The 25,080-nt window shown below is 38.8% G+C and overlaps 2 protein-coding genes across 4 annotated transcripts in view; one reads left to right on the top strand and one right to left on the bottom strand.

Annotated features, from left to right (window-relative positions):
• FILIP1L (filamin A interacting protein 1 like) overlaps positions 1–23,881 on the top strand; it is a 48,995-nt gene extending 25,114 nt beyond the window's left edge. The window contains exons 2-3 of one of the 2 annotated variants that reach the window (XM_028119176.2): positions 3,788–6,560; positions 23,675–23,881. In XM_028119176.2, the coding sequence (XP_027974977.1) occupies positions 3,903–6,560; positions 23,675–23,866 (2,850 nt within the window). In that variant the 5' untranslated portion in view covers positions 3,788–3,902 and the 3' untranslated portion in view covers positions 23,867–23,881. Of the gene's footprint in view, positions 1–3,787; positions 6,934–23,674 lie in introns of those variants that run through there. The other variant, XM_088024312.1, reaches the window with a different exon arrangement.
• Positions 1–25,080, bottom strand: part of CMSS1 (cms1 ribosomal small subunit homolog) — a 376,816-nt gene that overhangs the window by 343,027 nt on the left and 8,709 nt on the right. The window contains exon 2 of one of the 2 annotated variants that reach the window (XM_028119178.2): positions 12,179–12,255. The exons of the other annotated variant lie outside the window; for it this stretch is intronic. The gene's annotated coding sequence lies outside the window, so the exon portion shown is untranslated. The remainder of the gene's footprint in view (positions 1–12,178; positions 12,256–25,080) is intronic. 2 annotated transcript variants of the gene reach the window in all.

The raw sequence follows: 25,080 nt of genomic DNA, 5'->3' as shown, positions 1-25,080 counted from the left end.
GGTTCACTGCAGAAGTATTCAGAGGTTTGCTTAAGGAGGTGGTGCCACAGGCCTTGCTGGAACTGTTATATATGATAGATGCTCCTTACTGCCTTTCTAAAATCTGAAAAACTATAATTTTGAAAACATTTGGCTTCAAAAGTTTTAGATACGTGATTATGGACCTCAAGTGACTAAAATACAGTCAACAGCAAATATTTGCTGAACACATTCATATACATTTGAAAAAAGAAAAGACATACACACACACACACACACATACACACAAATCCCTACATTAGTAATTAGCAGTATGACAATCAGTTTCCTTATTTAGGGCACTGTGTACAAGCCAGGCTTGCAGCTTCAAATCCTATAAGGACCTGCTAACTTTGCATAGAAATGCCTTTCTTCAAGTCCGTAAACTAACCTCAAACTCAAACTCAACCTTCTTGATATAAGGCAAGAAATAGGGAATGATTTAGGGTAAGCCCCTTGACTATACCAGAAGTGCTAATTCCACTTCAGTAGTATAATCAGCCTCTCTCTCTCTCTCTCTCACACACACACACACACACACACACACACACACACACACACACACACACATAGGGTGTAATAGCATTACAGACACCCACTGGCTCTGAGAAGGTTCTGTTAGGGCCTCTCTCCTATACTCAGTTCTCACTGGTTGCTTGCCTTAAGCTCCTGAGTTGATGGTTGGAAGTGTAACTCTTTCTGCATATAAACTATTTTCCTCCCTGACAGGCCTTACCTGACTAGCCTGTTGACTGTCTTATCGTGTGCTCATGGGACTGGCCCAGGGAAATAGCAGGTTGTTAGGAAATAAGTAGTAAGGAATTACTGAGAGCAAATGTATTCAAATTGCCAGTTTTATGTGCCTACCTTGTAGGATGGGGGCTTGGGAACAGAAAGGGATGCCAGCTGATTTCTAGAAACCATCAAAAAGATACATGACCTTGCAACCATGATGAAAAGGATGCATCCAATGCTTGCTGCCAAAAACAATGAACACAATGGAAACAATTTAAACTTCTTCAAAATCTTTTTTTGCCAGTTATAGCTCTGCCAAGATTCACTAATCACCATTCAATTTTAATCCTTTTTTCATTACACTGCAAAATAATCTTCCTTCTTTTATATCCTAAGAAAATACATGTCCTTTTCCTGAAAATGAAATGGCACATGGTATTACTTAATAAGTTGAAAACAAATCCTGAAAAGTTTTTGTGAAACTGTTCTCTAATAAAACTCTAAGAACTGTGATGTAGAGAGGGGAAAATATTTCACTGCAGTTATGCTCAGAGCATTGTTACATACGATTCTAGGGGCGCCTGGGTGGCTCAGTCGTTAAGTGTCTGCCTTTGGCTCAGGTCATGATCCCAGGGTCCTGGGATCGAGCCCCGTATCGGGCTCCCTGCTCAGCGGGAAGCCTGCTTCTCCCTCTCCCACTCCCCCTGCTTATGTTCCCTCTCTCGCTGTGTCTCTCTCTGCCAAATAAATAAATAACATCTTTAAAAAAAATATGATTCTAATGCTAAGGTGGGAGGAAGAAACACTTTGCCAAAGTTTTTGTAACTATTTCACCACCAAAGCAGTTTGCCTGTGGACGTATCTACCAGTGGTTTGTGAAGTCTCATGACCATTCAGGAAGGAGACGCCATCTTTCTCTTTTCAGGTGTCTCAAATAGGGAGTGGGAAAGGGCCAGAGGCCATGGGCAAGCCTCTTGCCAAGCCTCTGGATGAGATCATCATCAACTCCACCCCAGCATCCAGCTCAGCTTCTTTAGAATTTCACAGGCTGCAGCCCTTGGACCAGCCTCCTGTCAGGTTCTCAAAACAGGAGAAAATAAAGTGGATCCTCCCCACAAAAAAAAAAATTGGGAATTCTTACATTATACTGTTATTTTAAACATGCTCGTCTTATGTAGTGTAATTAAGGAAAAGAGCAGATTAGGATCTCAAGAAAGACTTTTCCAAGAAGACTCTTTCAAATTAGTTTCCTTTTAAAATGTCCTTACAAATCCTTAAGCAACTTTCAAAAAGAAAGTCTTATGGTAAGGATCAAAGACATGCATTGGGTAAGTAACTCATTCCTAATAGAAAAGATATAGTAAAATATTATGAACTCTCTCTGCTTGATCAGAAAACAAACTTTTCACCCATAACAAGTCCTTTAGTTCAATTCTTCAGGAATTTCATTCTATTTTAGTTTCTGTATAACAATATTCAAAGCTGTAATTACATCCTCTATAATCAGCCCATTCCCAATGTAATTAAGAGTGCCACAAATTTAAAGCTATGACCTCACTGCTGAGGAGAAAAGTGTGTGGAAGAGATAATTTATATTACATGTAAATAGACATCCTTTTATGCCAACAAATTTAAAACATTAAAGAAAAAAGTAACATTATAATAGAATCATCATGTTCCTGATAGTTTTTCTTCCATCATTTCTAGCATCTGACTCTAATCAATAAACTCTTTCCTATTAAAACCTGTGCTCTTGCTGTACGTTATGAAAACTCTAAACCCCTTCAGATGCCTCTCAATTCTCCTCATTCAACTGCCAGTCCACTATGGGGATAAAGATATATGTGAGGTGAGTGATTCCTGGCACAATGTTATGCTAGTGTAAACCAAGTTTTAATTGGCAGAAAAGTCCATCAGTGAAGTGTGTAACTTCTAAGCAATGTGAATAGAATTTTATCTCAATTAAGAATCAAGAATTTTTTTTTTAAAGATTTTATTTATTTGACAGAGAGAGAGAGACAGCGAGAGAGGGAACACAAGCAGGGGCAGTGGGAGAGGGAGAAGCAGGCTTCCCGCCGAACAGGGAGCCCAATGTGTGGCTCAATTCCTGGACCCTGAGATCATGACCTGAACCAAAGGCATACGCTTAACGACTGAGCCATCCAGGCTCCCAAGAATCAAGAAATTGTGGACAAACTTAATGTGCCACATATTATAATGGTTCAAGCAAAACATTTTTTTAAAGATTTTGTTTATTTGACAGAGAGAGAGAGAGAGAGAGAGCACAAGTTGGCAGAGAGGCAGGCAGAGGGAGAGGGAGAAACAGGCTCTCCTCTGAGCAGGGAGCCCAACATGGGGCTTGATCCCAGGACCCTGTGGGATCGTGACCTGAGCCGAAGGCAGCTTCTTAACTGACTGAGCCACCCAGTGCCCTGCAAAATATTTTATAAATGTAACCACAGCCACATTAATAGGAAAGGACAACAACAATAACTAACACTTACCAAATGCTTACTATGTGCCAGCACTATGAGAATCTTAGACGAATTATCTCATTTAATTTTCACAAATGGCGACTGAGATAATACAATTATTGTCTCCATTTTTTCATATCAGGAAACTGAAGCTCAAGGATGTTAAATAACTGCCCAGGTTAATTAGCTGGTAGAGTAGGGCCAATATTGAAGCCAGGTCACCTTGAAACTCTTGTTTTTCCAGCTTTCAGGCTAGACTGTCTATGGGTTCTGTTACACAAGCAATTTAAACCAACTATTTTTTACCTTTACTCTTCCACTAAGGCTCCTGGTGAACTACAACTATTACCAATCAACAAGGGGTGGGGGGAGAGGGAGTAGTGAAAGCAAAAAAGCAAGATAACTGTTTACCAAGATTCTCTCCTCCAGTCAAATTCAGGAATTCCTTTCCATATTCTGTATAGCTAATCTATCTTTTTAAATTATACAAATGTTTAGTCACAGTTGATAAGTTGCTGAAGCACCAATCACAAAATAGAACACACTCTTGTATTTTTCAGATTAAAGAAGCTGATTGACCAAGAAACCAAGTCCCAGGAGAAGAAGGAGCAAGAAAAGGAAAAAAGGGTCACTGCCCTGAAAGAGGAGCTGACCAAACTGAAGTCTTTTGCTTTGATGGTGGTGGACGAACAACAAAGGCTGACAGCACAGCTTGCCCTTCAAAGACAGAAAATCCAAGACCTAACCACAAATGCAAAGGAAACATATGCTAAACTAGACCTCGCTGAAACCCGAGTTCAGGAAGAAGAGCAGAAGGCAACCAGATTAGAGAAAGAACTGCAAACACAGACCACAAAGTTTCACCAGAACCAAGAAACAATTATGGCAAAGCTCACCAACGAGGACAGCCAAAATCGCCAGCTTCGACAAAAGCTGGCAGCACTCAGCCGGCAAATTGATGAGTTAGAAGAGACAAACAGGTCTTTACGAAAAGCAGAAGAGGAGCTGCAAGATATAAAAGAAAAAATCAACAAGGGAGAATATGGAAACTGCGGTATCATGGCTGAGGTGGAGGAGCTCAGGAAACGTGTGCTAGAAATGGAAGGGAAAGATGAAGAACTCATAAAAATGGAGGAGCAGTGCAGAGATCTCAATAAGAGGCTTGAAAAGGAAACATCACAGAGTAAAGACTTCAAACTCGAGGTTGAAAAACTCAATAAAAGAATTATGGCTCTGGACAAATTAGAAGATGCCTTCAACAAAAGCAAACAAGAATGTTACTCTCTGAAATGCAATTTAGAAAAAGAAAGAATGACCACAAAGCAGTTGTCTCAAGAACTAGAGAGTTTAAAAGTAAGGATCAAAGAGCTAGAAGCCATTGAAAGTCGGCTGGAAAAGACAGAATTCACCCTTAAAGAGGACTTAACTAAACTGAAAACATTAACTGTGATGCTGGTAGATGAAAGGAGAACAATGAGTGAAAAATTAAAGCAAACTGAAGATAAGTTACAAGCTGCTTCTTCTCAGCTTCAAATGGAGCAAAATAAAGTGACAACAGTTACTGAGAAGCTAATTGAGGAAACAAAAAGGGCACTGAAATCCAAAACTGATGTGGAAGAAAAAATGTACAGTGTCACCAAGGAGAGAGATGATCTAAAGAACAAACTGAAAGCAGAAGAAGAAAAAGGAAATGATCTCCTGTCCAAAGTTAATATGCTGAAAAATAGACTTCAGTCATTGGAAGCAATTGAGAAAGATGTTCTAAAAAACAAATTAAATCAAGATTCTAGTAAGTCTACAACAGCATTACACCAAGAAAACAATAAGATTAAAGAGCTCTCTCAAGAAGTGGAAAGACTGAGACTGAAATTAAAGGATATGAAAGCCATTGAGGATGACCTTATGAAAACAGAAGATGAGTATGAGACTCTAGAACAAAGGTATGCTAATGAACGAGATAAAGCTCAATTTTTATCTGAAGAGCTGGAACATGTTAAAATGGAACTTAACAAGTACAAGTTAGCAGAAAAGACAGAGTCCAGCCATGAACAATGGCTTTTCAAAAGGCTTCAAGAAGAAGAAGCTAAATCAGGGCACCTCTCAAGAGAAGTGGATGCACTGAAAGAGAAAATTCATGAATACAAGGCAACTGAGGACCTAATATGTCATCTCCAGGGAGATCATTCAGTTCTGCAAAAGAAACTCAATCAACAAGAAAACAGGAACAGAGATTTAGGAAGAGAGATTGAAAATCTAACTAAAGAGTTAGAGAGGTATCGGCATTTTAGTAAGAGCCTCCGGCCTAGTCTCAATGGAAGAATCATCTCTGACCCTCAAGTATTTTCTAAAGAAGTTCAGACAGAAGTAGCAGACAATGAGCCACCCGATTATAAGAGTCTTATTCCTCTGGAACGAGCAGTCATCAACGGTCAGTTGTTTGAGGAGAGTGAGGACCAGGATGAGGAACCTAATGATGAGGAATCTGTGCTATCCTTCAAGTGCAATTCATCTACTCCCTGTCCTGTTAACAGGAAACTATGGATTCCTTGGATGAAATCTAAGGAGAGCTATCCTCAGAATGGAAAAATACAAACTAAACCCAATGGCAACTTCATGCAACCTGGAGATCTAGTCCTAAGCCACATGCCTGGACAGCCACTTCATATAAAAGTTACTCCAGACCATGTCCAAAACACAGCCACTCTTGAAATCACAAGTCCGACTACAGAAAGTCCTCACTCTTACACAAGCACTGCGGTGATACCAAACTGTGGCACCCCAAAGCAAAGGATAACCATCCTCCAAAATGCCTCCATAACACCAGTGAAATCCAAAACTTCTGAAGGCCTCATGAATTTAGAGCAAAGTATGTCCCCAATTACCATGGCAACCTTTGCCAGAGCGCAGACCCCAGAGTCTTGTGGTTCTGTAACTCCAGAAAGGACAATGTCACCTATTCAGGTTTTGGCTGTGACTGGTTCAGCAGGCTCTCCTGAGCAGGGACGTTCCCCAGAGCCGATAGAAATCAGTGCCAAGCATGCGATTTTCAGAGTCTCCCCTGACCGCCAGTCATCATGGCAGTTTCAACGTTCAAACAGCAACAGTTCAAGTGTGATAACTACTGAGGATAATAAAATCCACATTCACTTAGGAAGTCCTTACATGCAAGCTGTAGCCAGCCCCGTGAGACCTGCCAGCCCTTCAACACCACCACAGGATAACCGAACTCAAGGCTTAACTAATGGGGCCCTAAACAAAACAACCAATAAAGTCACCAGCAGTATTACTATTACACCAACAGCCACACCTCTTCCTCGACAATCACAAATTACAGTAAGTAATATATATAACTGACGACTCTCACCCTCATCCGGTCTATAGTGCTATTTTTGCAAGGAACTCAATCCTTTTTAATTATCCCTCCACATCCCCCAAAAGACTGATTGAACTTGTACTTTGGGAAGGTTTGTGCATGAACTATCCAAGAGTATCTGAAACTAACTAAGTGTTGCCTGCAGTAGTCATACCAAGTGTGCACTTACTGTATATCTTTTCATTTACATACCTGTATGGAAAATATTTAGTCTGCACTTGTATAAATACATCTTTATGTATTTCATTTGCCATAACTCACATTAATTTCACTGCAACTTGTCTCGATGAAATACTTTAACATTTTAAAGCAGTAAATAATTTGTTATTTTTACCATTGCTTGCTGAATTTTTTTTTTTTTGGTCATTTTGTATTATATTTTTGCATGTATAATAGAATTTTACTTCCTGTTCACAAGGTCTATTAATTCTTCCTTAAAAACAAGTAGGACCTACTTCCCACTTCCCATTTACAGTCAACTTCTGATCACATGTTATTAGAGGAAGAGGAAGTGGTTCAAATAAATAAAATTTATGTCTTTTTTAAAGTGAACTGTAAGATCTCTCAGGAGCAAACTTAACTTCCTGCTTGAGATGTATCTCAGTATCCTTGGTGCCCAGCAAAGTGCTTAGCACATATTGAGAACTTAATAAATGTTTATTGACACTAAGTGAATAAAACTAAGTAATTTGCTTTTAATAAGCACATATGAGCTGATGGTGAAAGTAAAAATGAAATGTGACAGGAAGCCAGAAAAAGCACATTTGAAAACACAAGTTACCTTGACAATCAAGAGTTGACTGTATTTCTACTATAGGCGAAAACCCTCATAAAACATATGTATTTGCATCCAAACCTGAAATTAGCCACTATGATATATGCTCTTGAACACTGCTTCAAAGCAAAAATGTCATTCTTGTTTTTTTTTCCTATCTGGATCCCAAAATAGTTTGGATTATTTAAGGTAGGTGCTTCCTATCTTGCTTATAAATTGGCTATATTCAGAAGCTTACAATGTAATTGCATTTTCCCCCCACCTCTAAACAAGCAAATAGAAGCCAAAGATAGTTTCAAACACAAGTTACAGAAAAGGCATATTTAAAAAAAAAAAAATCATACATTATGTTAGTTGAGGAAAATTTCTTCTGTGATTATTGTTATGCCATTTACAAGATAAGTGAGAAAAATTTAGCCAAAGCATTCTAAGAATTCTGATACTTACATTATAGGACTCTTTGAAAATGATCTATATTTCCATAGCAGAGAACAACAGTTTTCAGAGGACCATTTTAAATTACAAATCTGGTCCCCAAGTTGAATTAAAAAAAAAAAAATCAGACAAAATAGCTCATTATCAGTTTCCCCTTTCCAACCTCATAATTGTTAATTTAGTTTGGTCAATTTTACTGCCAGCTACTGATTTTAAACACAATTCATTTAGACACCCAGGCAAACTGTGAAGATCTTTAGAAGTAAAAGAAATCTTCCATGATTATCCTCCTTTTCCCTGCAAAATCAATTTCATGATAGCAAAGCGAGTATTTGTTGACAGAAACACTTCCATGGTGATGAACGGCAACACCAATGCTGTGGGCTTGCATCATCATTAAATAAATTTGGATGAAAGCTGAGGCTGGTGATGAATGAGAAAGCTTCTGTTTAAACACATTTATCTTGGGAATCGGCAGTGACCCAACTGTGTTACAAAATACATGATGGTCTAAATGTTTTTCAAAACTATTTTTATTTATTTATTTATTTTTAAAGATTTTATTTATTTGAGAAAGAGAGAGAGAACGAGGAGCAGGGGCTGGAGGGAGGCAGAGGGAGAGAGAGAAACAGGCTCCCTGCTCAGTAGGGAGCCTGATGCAGGGCTCTATCCTAGGACCCTGAGATTAGGACCTGGGCTGAAGGCAGATGCTTAACCAACTGAGCCACCCAGGCACCCCAAAACTATTTTTATTTTTAAGTCACCTTGGGCTAGAACTTTAGAAGAAACTACATACTTAATTTTACATTTTTCAAAGTAGACATTGATAATGCTACTGCCTAAGATGCTTTTTTAGATATTATCAAGAGAGGGTACACATAACATGTTGAGTGTGACAGAAAGTAGAAAGAACGAAAGAACAAAGTCTTCGCAGCGCTTCCCAACTTTTGTCACGTAATGGCCCAGAGAGAAAATATGTTGTCCCATCTGCTGAGGGGACATCCATTCCTGGCACACCTGTAACTAACAGAGTTTGAAAAGCTCTGGGCTCTTGAATAGTTCATCCCTTTTGTAAGGGTTCAATTTCTCATGTGAGCCAGAACAATTCTCTACAATAAAGTTAACACCATAGGATCTGTGCTCCATGATTATAATGCACAAATTCTCATTTCATCATCTGCTCTAGATATTTACTACAAATAGGCATCCCAAGTGATTAACGTTACTAAAAGTTTACTGGACTTTCAAGGAACTGAACCCTCTTTTAGAGGTTCTTCTACTGGGAGGAAAACTTCAGTATAATAATTCACATCACCATCAGAATTTAGGAACACTGTCATATTAATAACATATATAGATTATTAAAAGTGTTACTAATTAAAATTTATGGTAAAGACAGCATCATTTCTGAAAAAAAAAAAGCATCTGCCCCTTTCCATAAAATCATACATTAAAAAAGAGCATTTTCCCATTCACACATTCTAGACTTTTAGTCCTCAATTTCAAAGTTAAATTTTTATTTATTTTTTTCCTAAATATTTTATTTTACAGAGAGAGAGAGAGTGCGTGCACAAGCAGGGGGAGAGGGAGGGTGCCTGGGTGGCTCAGTCGTTAAGCGTCTGCCTTCGACTCAGGTCATGGTCCCAGGGTCCTGGGATCGAGCCCTGCATCAGGCTCCCTGCTCAGCGGGAGGCCTGCTTCTCCCTCTCCCTCTCCCCCTGCTTGTGTTCCCTCTCTCGCTGTCTCCCTCTCTGTCAAATAAATAAATAATATCTTAAAAAAAAAAAAAAGCAGGGGGAGAGGGAAAGGGAGAAGCAAACTCCCTGCTGAGCAGGACCCTGGGATTGTGACCTGAGCCAAAGGCAGATGCTTAACTGACTGAGCCACCCAAGTGCCCCTCAAAATTAAATTTTTATAACCGTGTGTATGTTTCAAAGGTTATAGAACTTTCTTTTTCATTTGTATATAATCACAGAAGAACCTTGAAAGCCAGGAAGGAGGAAGAAAGTCACACTGGAAAATCTTCATATGAGATATGTAAGGGTGGAAGTTTGTTTTCTTGGAAGAAGGAGGCCCATGAGAGACTCACAGAAGACAGTTTTTATATACATCTGATAAAATACCTTCCTTTCATTTCATCTGAAGTCCCAGCTTCAGAACCAATTTTCATTTTACTCAGTTCCCCTATCTCTTTAATTTTTTAAGCTGCAGCATCCTACCATAGATTTAAACGATTTTCCATATTCTTCTGTCTTTTTAAGAACAGTGGCAAAACTCCGAGGTTGCCTCTTCCCTGGGGGCAATGGCAAAAATAAAATCATCACCCTTACTAGGACAATGTGCATTACTATAGTTGGATCTATACATATAAAGGAAGGTCTCTATTTGTTCAAGATGATGACAGGATTACATAAATCTACTCAGAAGGTCTCTACAACTATACTTCACAACGCCAAGACATTAGGACATAGGTCTTCATGTCACCCAAAGGATAAAAAGTAGGTTGTACTATAAGATGGTCATAAAAGGGATATTTCATTAAAAAATTCTTAGAATTGAAGCCTAAGGATTTAATGATCTTTATTGACTGACGGAGAACTCCAGACAAAAACATATTTTTGGTAGCTTTTTGATTCTGAATCTTTACAGTGAGTCTCCTCTGAAACTTAGAAGACAAAGGCAGGGAAAGATCTTTAAATTAACAACATTCTAATTTCCCTATACCTTGGTTTCTGTTATTGTTTTTCCCTCCAAAAATCATTTTGCTTTGCAATCCTAAAAGAAAACATAATCAGGCAAAAATGCATGCCCAAAACATTAAGATCCTGTGTTTCTCAAAGTAAAATCTAACATACATGTATAGGAATCTCCAAGGGTAGGACCCAGGAAGCTGCACCTTTAACAAATTACTCTGCTGATTAGTATGCACTCTAAAGTAGGAATTTCACTGTTTAAGAAATTCCTACATTGATAAACATTAGCAAATGTGTTCTGACGGTAGTCCTGCTCTATCAGAATGAATTACACCTGTCCAAGGAAGTGTGACTATTCTGCCCTCTAGTGGCTGGCATGACACATAGAAAGCTCATTCCCCAGGTTTTCTTTTTATTCAGAAGAAAAGCTTAATAAAAACTATCGCTTTATAGGGTGGGAAGGTTCCTAGTTTTACAACTGTAGCAAAGCATAGATGCCTGAATTTTTAGCTGAGCAGTAGCAGGCTGTCTGACACCTACAAGCTGTTTCTCCCTCAGATCCCAGGCTCTCAATAACCCTACAGCATTTCTTGGGAATAGTCCAGAACACACATTAAAGAGAGCAGTTTGGATGAACCAAAACAAAGGACTCCATTCACCTTAGGCCACAGTGGAGCAAATGCCAAGAAAAGAGCAAGGAAGATGAGTGGTTCAATAAAGTCCCCAATCTTAAACTCCCTTAAATTCATTTTCATTTAAACTCCAAATCTTTTCCTTTCCAACTGATGGACGCTTCCACTGTGCAGTGAAATTAATCAGAGCAGGCATCCCCCAAAGGCAACACTGTAGGGCACAGAATCCTTAGGGAGTCCAGCCAGTTAACTGGCCAACACTTCTAAGTACTTTATCATTTGCTAATGAACTTTAACACTGTTCATATGGTAGCACATATAAATCTGTCAACATTCCATCAGGACACTAGTTTTTACACTTAAAATGGTGCCATAAAAATGTACTCTGGGCTACAGTCAGCTATCCTAGGAATAATCTTTACTTGTAGCTTCATTTTAAAATTTCACAAGAGAAATAAAATTTGATTAAGGCAGTTTTTGAAAGCTTTTTAAGTTTTCCTATTTTAGTAATTTTCCTTTTCTCCCATAGTCAAATGGTCCTGTATGATATTTTTGTAACGTTATCTAGGATTTTTTTTTTGCCTCTGAGTTCTATTTTGCTTTTGAAAGCCTAGTCATCTTTGCATAACTAACAATGTATACAGGCCCTACAGGTCTACAAAGCCTGTTTCACTTTGCATTCCTTAGGCCTCTGGAAAGGTGGAATGGGTTCACTGACATGCCACTCATGTCTCAGTGACATGCACGGTGTCTTCTCTTCAGAGCACCACATGGACACAACTGGTTAATCCACTGATCATGACATCCACTGAACTACCTGTCTTCTACCGACACTGGGGCAGGTATGGAGAGAAAAGATTCACTGCCCTTGAAAGGAAGGAGACAAGAAACAAAAGAGTATTAGATAACATTTAGTCAAGTGCAAACTAAATTCATACAGTAAACTAGAGATTAAGCAGGACTAAACAGTAGATTAATCAAGGCTTCACAGAGCAATTGAGGCTTGAAATAGGCCAAGGAAAGATTTAGAGAAGTGGACTTACGGGGTGGGAGGGAACATTTGAAGTCAGCAAACAAGATCAGGTTCCAGTTCATGCCCTTCTCAGTCAGCTATGGGGCCCTAGAAAAGTCATTTAATTTTTGTGAAATAAAGAGAACTGGACTTGGTGATCTCTAAGATCATATCTAGTTCTAACTTCCAATGATTTCTGAATTTTCTCCATGTCTTGACACCCTTTTTAAATTGCTAAAAATTCCTTTGGGAAATAAGGTTGGGCATAAATAAACCGATTATCTGCATGAGTTTCCTTTCAGAAATTAAATTTCTTCTTCCTCATTTTCCCACTTGCAGGTGTCCTAACTACTAGATGGTCACTAATGATGTGTTTCTTTAAAATTCTATGAATCAGCCTTTTAATCTTCAACATATCAGCTCTTTTCTTTTTAGAGCAAACTTTCTCAACCTCAGGACTATTGATAGTTTGGATCTGATGATTCTTTGTTGGGGAAGGATGTCCTGTGCACTCTAGGATGTCTAGGAGCATTCTTGGCTTCTACCCACTAGATGCCAAGCAGCATCCCCCAACTGTGACAAACAAAAATGGCTCCTGACATAGCCATATGTTCTCTAGGGGTAAAATCACCTCCATTTGAGAACCACTGCATTAGGGAGATGGACTGACTAACTCTATGAGCCAGTTCCTCTTTTACAGGACTTGCTGTGGGAAAAATTTAACAGCTCATTTGAAAAGTCTTATGTCTGGTATGTAAAGATGAAAATCTTGAGTCTGACTAAACATAAGCCTCAAAGCAACTTTAAAAATCTGCACTGAAGACTTTAGTTGTTTCTACTAATTTGACAGATTGGCCCAAAGCATGTGTGTATTTGACATTTATATTTGGGTTAATATGCTGTACCTTTGTTTCTTTCAATACCACATTACAAACTTGAGCTTTCAGATGAGCTTTCCATTTCTCACATGCCTTCAAGAGAAGAAAGAAAAGTCTAGAGAACCAACCACCCTTGCCTTAGTGGGTGAAAAGGGTTTCAGGAGGATTCCTAAGAACTTAAGAGATAACCCTTTACTGTCTAGACCTTTCCAAAGAGTCCTCTCTGAGAAGTTTCAATTCCCTCTGTAGTAGCTTATAACCACCAGAGGCACAAATGTCTTCTATTAGAATATAAGCATTCTTCATTCTTCAACAAATCAGCTACAAGAATGAACCAACAAATATTTATGAAGTACCTAATATTACTCATTGCTGTGCAAGGCAGTTATGCAAGTCTAAGATTTAGAATCTAGGGTGGGAGTTGAGGACTACCTTAAAAGGTAATTAACAGCATAACACAGAGAAGGAATTCTTAGATAATAAGTACTACAGGAATTTGGAGGAGGAGCACATTACTCTGGGGGCAAGTTCAGGGGTTAGGTTTCAGAAATAGATGAGAGATGAGGAAGAGTAGGATAAAGAGAGGACAAAAGGAGTTCCAGGGAGGTGCCCACAAGAGCAGAGGTGTGAGGGCAGGTAGGAGAGGAAAAAAACAATGTTCAAGGAACAATGAACAGTGCAGTGTGGCTGCAACTGAGATGGTTGGGGCAGGGTTAAGGCTTAAGGGCCCAGTCCTGTTGGACTGTGAAGGGCCTCGAATATAATGCTAGGGAGCATTCTGTCTCACTTCAGAGAAGTGAGATAATGGAAACAACTAATACTTTATACACTTATTTCACAACAACCCTATAAAGTAGGTATCTTCACAATTTTAGAGATAAAAAAATTTTAATTCTGAGATGTAAGGAAAATTTCTTCAGGTTGTTCTGTTAGTATGTGACAAAAACGAGATGTCATAACACAAATCTACTTAAATTGTCCCATTCTCTTTCCAGAGAAACATACTGAGAAGCTACCACAGTACAAGTGGAAAGCATAATAAATTGCTTTTGAACCTCTCCCATTACTTAAGGGCATAGACAGGTTGCCTAACGTTACATCCCTGTACTCACTCTTATCTCAAAAGTCTCCCACTTTAGCCAGAACACTTGGAATGCCCCTAAATATATACAGGACTTTCCCCTACCTCCTCCCCACTGCTCTACATGGATAATTTTCTCTTCTCTCATCAAGTGACTCACACTGAAAAGTCTGGCTCAAGCCCTACCTTTTCTGAAACCTTCCATGATCATCACTACAGTCCAGAGGGTTGGAAGGCTCCCCTTCCAACTCCTCCCATCTCCCTGAGGTTACTGTTTGGGGAATAAGAGATAATGTTGAGAGGCCATGCCCCACATAAATGGGCAGGCATGGGGAAGATGGACTTGGGGATGTGCTGTGGATAGGACACGGGAGAAAGCAAGACCAAGGAGAAGCACAATTCCTCATCATCAGGAAAATGCCAGGCATGCAGAATGAGTTGGAGTATGAGGTACCTGATTGGCTCAGAGGTGGCTGGAGAGCACAACAACAGAAGTGAATAAAAATGATCCACAGAGGGAACAACACGACCATGCATATCAAAGCTCAAAAGTAAGTAGTGCCTTGATAGTCCTGATAGTGACCCAACACCTCCAGAAAAGACAATCAAAGGATTAAAGTCTAGCCACCATAAAGACAAGCACCAGCAACTTAGGGACTTCTGCCTCTGCAGAAGACCAGAAAATCTTCCAGGATGGTATTCCTTAATTCAGGATTTCCACTTCTCAAGCAACACCATTATCTTAAAAGGAAAGAATGATGGTCCCAAAATCACCTTAAAGAAAAAAAAGCAGCAGCAGTAGCACTGTTTATCTTCCGAGCTCAGGGGGAAAAGTGTTAGGGTTCAACCCTGTCAGTCTCTAAATTCTGCTTCCAATTCAGGATGAAATAACTGTAAACCAAGGAAACATCACAAATAAAATTGATATTTTAGAGAAAGTCGTCAAGTTGGTCTTCAATGTTATCTCTCGTAAACAAATGCATAAAAACACTTGCTTCAATGCAACCACTCTTTAAACAACTCACAACAATTCCTCAAGAACAAATTACTATTCTTCATTATTAGTGAGTTGACTGCTTTTCTCCTCTTAAAAAAAAAAAAAGCTATCCCTTTTCTGTTCTTTGCCTTTTAATGGTGTTCTTACCTGAATTCATTGATATCAGGCTTCAGAAAATTAGTTTTATAGAAAGAGAAGTTAACTAAAAATTAACTAAAGGCCCATAACATAAGAAACATTAAAACACCTAACAATCCCTTCAGGGTAACAAGGAGGGGGTCAATGAGTAAGGATCTCAGTGAAGAAGGATGACATCTCTCATAGTGACAGGCATAAGCAACACAATTCTTGTTATATAAAACTTTTTTCTGATTATAAGAATAATACATATGTATTATAAAAATTTTAGGAAATATAAATGCCAGGGCCACTAATTTTAGCTTCTAAGAAGGGTAATGAGAGGACTAGGGAGAACAATGGACAATTATTACTATTTTTTTAGGCCAACCTATCAACTATGGCCCTAATCCAGGTTTTCTCAGACTGCCAATGAGGAAGGAAATGTGCTCTGGGGGGAAGGGGGGCATCCTGTAATTACTGAATGCCCCTGTGCCAAGGACTGGCAGATCCCCCCACAGAATATAAGTTTATGTAATCTGTCTGCTCAGTCCAGACACAATGGCAGAGGGGCCAGCCTGGTCACTGGAGGACGGGCACAGGAATTCCTTTCCCCTGATAGAAATCAGTGCCTGGATAACGATTCAATCACTACACATCGTTCAAGAACTGGGAAGAAATGCCTCTAGTAGGGGGCTGCTCTCAGAACTAGCTGTACTCTTATCAGTAAGATTGGTGGCCTTGTGGCAGGGCGGCGGGTGGGGTGGGCATGTGGGCACAGAATAGGGCCCAATAAAACTCACTTCTCAGGCTCGGGGAAAGGAACGTAGAATTATCAGTCGTAGAAGAAGAGATTGGCAGGTGAAAAGAATTACATTTTCCCCTTGGGTTCTCAACCACTTGAATGGTATCAACAATTTCTCTCATGATGATTCTCAAAGCAAGATCTCCCAAGTTTTCAATGCCTACCAAACAGTTCCACATGGAAGGTCCACCTACACTTCAAACTTAGAATGTGCCCACACCCCACTGCACTGCTCCTTTTGGGTTGCTCTTTGTCTTACTTCTGATGATGGTCCACTACCTTCCTTGTTCCAAGGTTCAACATCTGGGAGCCATTCTCCACTTTTCTGCTTACTCCCCAGATCTAGTCAGCCACACTGCCCTGGTATTTCTTTCTCTGCCCTCCCCCTTTTATTTGGCTACGACTCCCCAAATCCAGACCTCAGTACGGATGGTAGTGTAAGGTAGTTAATCTATTGCATTCAACCCCTCACATTTCTAATCCAATCTTCACTCATGTTGCTAGTGATCTTTCTACAACACCTTCCTAATCATGGCAATTCTCCAGTCCTCTCCACCCCACCACCACCAAAAATAGCACTTACTTCACACTTACATTACTGAGTATCCAAATTCCAAACTTTCTATCAGGCCTCCATCTCTTGCCTCAACTCCCTTTGAAACTGGACAACCCCTGTATCCTAACCAGAACACAGTACTGACCATCCTCCCACATACCATTGAGCTTTCTTGCCTTGCACCTTGCTCATGCTGTTCCTAGAGCTAGAATAAGCTTCTCACTTTGTTCCTCCTTTTGAAATCTTACTCCTATCTCAAATGCCCATCTTCCTCCGAGTTTCCAAAATACTTCTGTTTGTACCTCTATTATAGGACTTTATTTTGCCTCTTTTTTATAATCTCTCGTATACTATACTACAATCTCTTGAGAGCAAGAATCCACTATCATTTATTTATTTTTTGAAACTCTTAATATCAACATTTCTCAAATGCAGTCACTGATCACCTTTATAAAAATCACTCAGGACTCCACAGATTTCCACATGCCTAGACCTATGAAAACCAATGCAGGAACTCCGCATTTAAACAATCTGCCTGGTTCATTCTTGGGCTTATAAAGTTTAAGAACCACTGCACTACATTACCCAGAACTTAAATACCGCTGGTAGTAGGTGTTCAACAAAGGCTAACAACATACCTGGTGGCCATAGCTGGCTTGCACTTGTTCTTTTCATAGACTCACAGAATGTCAGGGCCAAAGGACTTCATTTCATTTTTCAATTAAAAGATAGGAAAAGAGAAAAAAGTAGAAAATAGTATGTTTTCAAGTACTCTAAAAAAAGAAAGACAATGACCAGACCAAGTAGGATAAAAAAGGAAAAAAGGTTGTGTGGAGAGATCCTTTTCTGGGTCAGAATTGCTTAGAAACTTGGCCCAGTAAACACAGTACTGCTTGGTCAGCTCCTCAACTCCCATGCTCACTAACATGTCTCCGATAATTAATAGGAGAAGGTAAAGCAGAAAAACAAGGAAGATGAAATAACCAAAGAAAATAAGTTATGACTATAATCAAGAAATACGCATCTTAAGCACAAATATAAGGAAAAAGACGAAGTTCATTTCGTTCACATTAGTAACAACAAACACTTATCTGGAACTTTGATGGGCCAGGGTCTTTCCTACTCCCCAAAGAACATTAAAGTAATACTCTAATACCCAGATAAGTATTACAGATGAGGAAACTGAAGCCTGAATAGCTAAATGGCTTGCCTGAGGACACACAGCTAGTTGGTGCCAGAACCAGAATGCAGACCCAAGTCTATTTGGCATTACAGCTTCTGCTCTAACTGCTAACCCAAGGCTGTTGTAAAATGTAAGCCTGTGAACAACTGAAAAAACTTAAATGGGTGCAAATGAAGAAATGAGAAAGAAGGGGTGGGATGATCACCAAAAAAGAAAAAACAAAACAAAACAAAAAAAACCCTGAGGTAAAAAATTTGATAGATGAATAAAAAGAAAGGGGATGGGGCGCCTGGCTAGCTCAGTTGGTAGAGCATGCGACTCTTGATCTCAAGGTTGTGTTTGAGCCCCACATTGGCTGTAGAAATTATTTAAAAATAAAATCTTAGGGTGCCTGGGTGGCTCAGTTAGTTAAGCGACTGCCTTCGGCTCAGGTCATGATCCTGGAGTCCTGGGATCGAGTCCCGCATCGGGCTCCCTGCTCAGCAGGGAGTCTGCTTCTCCCTCTGACCTTCCTCCCTCTCATGCTCTCTCTCTACCATTTTCTCTCTCTCTCAATAAATAAAAATCTTTAAAAAAAAATAAAATCTTAAAAAAAAAAAGGAAAAGAAAGGAGACAAACAAGGAAGACAACACTTCAAGGTTAGTATATTTTACCTTAGCATACTATTTCTATATGTGATGCTATGTGTCTGGGTACAAAATGGAAGTAACTGGGTTAGGAAGGATTTTTGAAAACTATTTCAATGTTTATTCTTGGATTGTCCTCACTGCCCATGTTAGTGTAATTACCACAGAGAGATTGGGATATAACTAGGTACAACCACAAAGCATATTACATTATAAAATAAAGGCATCAACCTCCTCAGAAACTAGACAACTCTTCAGTAGAAATCATAGCACTGCAACTCTATTTAAAACCAAACATTTTCTCACAGGAGGTTAACAGGAATGAACGAATCCAACTATAGGGTTTCCTTTTGAAGGATCTCTTACCATATAAAACTGTAAAATCTATAGTGATAAAGTTTTATTGTATAATGAGGAAGTTCTGAGAAAATCATGAGAAAAAAACCCAAAGCAGCTTATGAAACTCTAGGCTATCTGCCAGATTCATTATCTGTCATTACCAATTTTTTTCTTTATACAAACTAGTAGTGATTTACCAAACAATACAAAAGACAAAAGAAATGAAGGCAATAATATTTCAAAGATTTTTTTTCCAGTTTATTATTTCATCCTTTTCATCACATCTATCATAATCACTTATATACTTTCCCATTAAAAAGAGATAAAAATACAAAATACTGTTATTCTGATAACACAGCTGGGTCCCTGAGGGAGTCAGGCAGCACTGAATCTGCCCCCACCCTGCGTCACTAACCCCAATAACCACAAATCAAAATGATAAGAGGTCTTTGGGAGCCTTGAGTCTTTCAACCTCTAGAGCTAAAGGTGTACTGAGGGCCTGTGCAGTCCTTGGAGTCAGGAACACTCCTGAGGGAACACTGTTTTCTTAGATAATATGTTGCCAATACATCTCCAAAAAGTTCAAAGCACTTACAAAATTAATTTCATTTACAGAAAAGGGAACATCCTGACTCCAGCTGTCTAACTAGGATCTAACAGCTTCCCCATAAATGCTGATTTTGGTATGCTTTCAGATGTTTACCCTCCATGATAATAAGAAAGAGCACAAGCATCAAGTAGAAATTGGGCTACATAATTAACACGTCAAATAAAACTGAACACATTTTCACCTTTCTGCACTTCTTTTGGTCACAAAGGCTCAATATCATTTACTGACTTGTAACCAGGGAGTCTTGTAGATTGCTTGGTTTCTTTTTAGAAACTGTGGACCAAGTAAGCCAACATTTCAAGAATTTAGTAAATACATTCCACACATGTACTCCGTTTCTTTCTCCTGCTCCTTAGAAAAAACCAATGCCTCTGCCTCACTGAATTTGGCATCCTCAGACCTGTAATCCATTCCAAATCCTAATTTCCATGTTGAACTGAGTTAAACATTTAAAAAAAAAATTCTTTTCTTCTATGAATGAGCTTTCCAACTAGCTTAATCTCCTCCAAGACATCTGCTTTCTGATGGAACCCAGGAGCCTCCGACTCTGAGTAGAACATTTACTGTGTGGTCTTAAAACAGACATATGCATAGATTCCGCCTGCAACATGCACTCCAAATTTGGACAAAACTTTCTTGGAGCTATTTGACATAATGTTCTATAAAAATGATTCAGGATATGACACATTTTAAAGCTCCATATCTCATTTACTGAAATATGTCCAAGTATAAAATTCATACAGGAAGAAATTAAAAAAACACATAGAATCATTTTTTAAAAGGCGAATGACATTCAGGACCATTCTAATAAAATGACTAGCCTTTGCTGCCATCTAGAGGTAAAAACTATGTAGTGCAATCAGTTAAGACAAAATTGGCTTGCACCATCAATGGTCTACAAACAATGGGAGCCCAGTAACTTTCAGGCAACTGACCCCACCAATGACCATCATCCCAAGCCACGTTGTCTTCACCAAAGCATAACAATATAGTGTAAAACAAACAAGCCCCACCAATATTGTGTTCCTATACCAATTGGTTTATCACAGGGATTTCAGTTCTGAATAACCTGCGGTGCTCATTAAAAATTCACATGCCCATATTCCACACTCCTAGACAATCGGAGTCAGTAGGTTCTCAGAAGGGATGTGGACATCTGCAGCGTTTTAAAAGCCCCACAGGTTGATGAAAACCATTGAACCTCCCACACCCAGGCAGGCCAGAGTTCCAGGTGAAAGAAAACTTAAAGCTTATTCTCTCTTTTCTTTTTAAAGATTTTTTTAAAAAGATTTATTTATTTTAGAGAGATAAGAGAGAAAGAGAAAAGCGTGCAAGTGCGGGGGGGGCGGGGTAGAGGGAGAGGGAGAGAGAAACCCAGTGGACTCTGCGCTGAGCCCACAGCCCCACATGGGGCTGGATCTCACAACCCTGAGATCATGACCTGAGCAGAAACCAAGATTTGGATGCTTAATCGATGGTGCCACCCAGGTGCCCCTTTAAGATTTTATTTTTAAGTAATTTTTAAGTAAACCCAATGCAGGACTTGAACTTACAACCCTGACTGGGTTGTAAGTTCGGACTCAAGAGTCCGATGGTCCACCAACTGAGCCAGCCAGGGATGCCACAACTTAAAACTTACTTCTAAAGGAGGTTCAACTATGGCAGTGTTTCTCAAAGTGTGGCAGGCTGACCACTTGCATCAGATGAAACACCATGAGAGTTTATTAAAATTGAGGATGTCTGGGCACATCCATAGACAAATGGAATTATAATTTCTAGGGGGAAGGCCCAGGGATCTATAATTTAAATAGGATTCCAACAGATTTTTGTACAATAGGAGAACCAATCTAAATCTTGACAAAGTTAAAGGACATTGCAGAAACCCATCTTCGAAAGGCTATTATTTGCTATGGTGACAAGATCAGATAACTTGAATTAGTCAATCACTGATTTCAGTTGCAGCTGCTACTGCTCATGTTTGGGAAAATATGGTTGATATGCACATAAATGTTCTGATTTCTGAAGTGTTTCCTTCTTTTTTTAATCTCTTAATATAACTTAGTGTTGCTTTTTGTAATTGTATACTTACTGTAGAAAATGAAGAAAATATAGAAAATAGAAGAAAAATAAAAAACACCTATAACTTCACTAACCAGTTACCCACTCACAGCACTGGTATATTTTCTCCTAGTATTTTCTCTTCAAACATACATAGTTAAAGCACATATATAGATTTTAATCCTGCTTTTAACATTTCTGAATAAGCATTTTCCTGTATCTTCAAAAGCATCATTTCAAGACAGTATAATACTTACATGTGATTATAGTGTAATATATAGTGTAAACATTTGTTATAAATAATGCAAAAGTGAATAGCCTTGCCTACATCTCTAATTATTTCCTGGAAAAGATTCCTAGCAATAAAATGAATGAGTCACAAAGTGTGAGTTTTAGGTATCTTGAGACACTCTACCAAACCACTATTGTAATCATCACCATGGTTGCCCATCTCACCAAACCCTTACTGGGCACTGAGTTTTACTATATTTTTTTTTTAAAAAGATTAAGCTAAGTGAAATAAGTCAAGCAGAGAAAGTCAATTATCATATGGTTTCACTTATTTGTGGAACATAAGGAACAGCATGGTGGACATTAAGGGAAGGAAGGGAAAAATGAAGGGGGGGAAAGTGGAGGGGGAGACGAACCATGAGAGACTGTGGACTCCAGGAAACAAACTGAGGGTTCTAGAGGGAAGAGGGGTGGGAGGGATGGGTTAGCCTGGTGATGGGTATTAAGGAGGGCACGTATTGCATGGAGCACTGGGTGTTATACGTAAACAATGAATCATGAAACACTACACCAAAAACTAATGATGTACTATATGGTGACTAACATAACATAATTAAAAAAAAAGGTTCTGCCTATTTGAGAGGTAATAATGTTGAATGAGCATTTCAGCACTGAAGATGAGACCATGAGGACAGGTTGAAAGGTAGGAATACCATCTAGATAAGGAGGAGACTGATAGAGTATCAACATCTCACTTGCTATGTTTAGGATTAAGTATTAAAAAAAATGTCAATAATACTAAAGTCCAAAAACTCTTCTAGCAATCCTCATATTTTTAGCTAAGTCTATATACTGTTTATTTGAAAATCTAAATATGGTTGCTTTAAAAGTTAAAGGGCATTTTAAGTAACTAAATGTTTACATAAAGAGACTTAACTGCACTTTATCAGTACAATAAAAACCTGGAAACAAATTTCTGTAGAATGAAAATTTAAGAAGGGTTCCCATAAAAACAGTATTAGTAATCTATGATGAAAACTGCAATGCATTTTCAAAAGATTTATATTTTTGAGCTCATAGGAAAGAAAGGATGATGCAACCAAAGAGGGAGAAAATAATCATCACCAGCAACTGTGGATTATAATGGGAGAACTACAGTTAGCTGAGAACTTTTTCCCATCTCTTTACCAACAAGTATTCTTATCCAAGAGTATTTTTCCTTAATAAATGAAAAGTGTGTATTTTTTAGGTGAATGTGAACTCAATCACACTCTTTCACACTCTACAACCCACTCTCCCAGTCCAGATCATTCAACCTATCTGTGACTCCTCTCTCACTCTTCAAATATTAACAGGGAACAAATATTAATACAATTCTACCTCTATAATGTGTCTTCCCCCAGCCTTTTCCCTTTCTATTCCCCTCCATCCCCTCCAGCATGTACAGTCTATAGAATCAGGTACAATTTTCCCCATCTAGGCCCAGTCTACAGTCCCATTTCACCTGTCAAATACAACCTAATTTGAAGTCACTCCATTTTTCAACTGTGTCTGATTTCCTATCTCAGGGACACTGCCAAAAATATTCCCTCATCCTGCTGCCAAAAGTATTCCTTTACTCTAGAATGCCCTCCCATTCCTGCTATTAAAAATCCTAAGTCTTTAGAGGTCCAAGTCAAATGCTACTTTCTTCATGAAGCTCTTAGACCCCTCAGTTGAAATTAACCTTTCTTTGACAACCTCATGATGCTTTGAGATTAATTTGAGACACTCCTCTTGCTTACTTCCCACTATACTATGATTGCCGGAAAGCAATTTATCTCTGTGTTTAGTGCTATCTACTGTTGAGGGCCTTGCACACCACAAACTCAACACATGTTAGCAGAATTGCTTTACTAAATTTGTTTTCTTCAACTTGAAAGTCTTTATATCTGATGTATCCCCAGAACCTAGTGCTTCCAAAGAAGCCAAATCCTCCAAGCTGAACAATGTTTGCTTCTCCACCAACTGTACCATTAACTACCTTTTGTTCTGTTTAATTCAAGATCAAGGAGGTATGCAAGCAGAGAATCCCAACACGGATCCCTAAACCAAAATCTACAGGCAACACTAAGCTTTTCCCTAAAGCTCCCACAGGGCCTATGGATAAGCCCAGTCACTACACTGGCTGTGGGAAGCTACACATCATAAAGACTGTCACCTCTAACACTTTTCTCCACATGGGAGGGAAAAGGTAAGTCATGCCAATGCACTATCTGGATACATCCACCTACAGAAACATCTGGAAAGCTAAAATTACCAGTATGAAGACCAAAGAGGAAAGGTCATGTCTCTAAGAAATGGCAAAGCAGCAAAATGACAAATAGTTCATTCACAGGTTGCTGGACCTGGTGAATAGCATCCTGAAAGAGCAACACATCTACATTTATTTTATCTATATGTGTGTATAGGCATATACATACAAACAGGCCAAATCCTTCCAATTCCTCATTCTACTTACAATCCAGCCCAAAGCTGGACCATCTATCATTAGCATGGGATAGGACTGAATTCATGAGAACAGCTCAAAAGTTTTCTGGTGAACTCGGAAGTAACCCTTTCATTTCACAGAACTTTATTGAATCATATTTTGCTAAGAAGATATGCTAGCAAGAATTCCTAATCTCCTTCCAGAAAATCAGATTATTTCCATTAAAATGGCAGGACAACTTAAATCATAACTTAAGGTCTAAAACTATGATTTCTTTACACCAGGATAAGAAAAAAAAAGTGGTAATTCTTAGTACATGGAAGAAAGAACAACAAAAATGAGTGATGGGTGAACACATCCTTTGTGTAACAGACCTGATAATCACTGGTGTAATATGCACACTTGACTGCTGGCACTTAGTCTTCTGTCTCACTTCTTCTAGTAAGTTACCCCTCCTATATATGCCAGGCCATGGAATCATATTGCTAGGCTTATTATGAAAACCATTTTAGATGGGTATTTTTGCTTTCTAAAGTCATCAGGACATTTAAGAGTCAAAGGTCATTAATCCTGAGATCTTCTAGGGAGATAAGAATCACTGTCCCAGGTGTTTAAAAAAAAAAAAAGACAAAAATTTATTGTCTCATCAGATATTCTTTAATTACATCACTTCAATGAATCAGTGTTACAGAAAAACACAGTTGATTCAGCAAAAGACTCAAATTCCAATCCTAGCTTTTTACTCATTTGACAATGAGCTTGGCATTCATTCTGAGCCTTGAGTTTCTCATATATAAAACAGGAGAACTGAATAATTCTTCAGATTCCTTCCAGTTCTGATAACCCATGACTGAATTCAACCAGTCATCTACAAGGTGGGACTCAGGCCTCTGGCAGTAGTTAGCTAAAGTAATTCTTTTCATCACACTTAAAACTCTCTCATTGAGTTAAGAGAAAGGTATGTTTGTAATTCAGTGTGGA

The sequence above is a fragment of the Eumetopias jubatus genome, unplaced genomic scaffold (assembly GCF_037043125.1).
Source record: "Eumetopias jubatus isolate StellerSeaLion01/CBP00866 unplaced genomic scaffold, mEumJub1_p1.0 scaffold_1, whole genome shotgun sequence".
Taxonomy (NCBI): domain Eukaryota; kingdom Metazoa; phylum Chordata; class Mammalia; order Carnivora; family Otariidae; genus Eumetopias; species Eumetopias jubatus.
The sequence above is the reverse complement of the archived record's forward strand: the minus strand, read 5'-3'. Positions and strand labels throughout refer to the sequence as shown.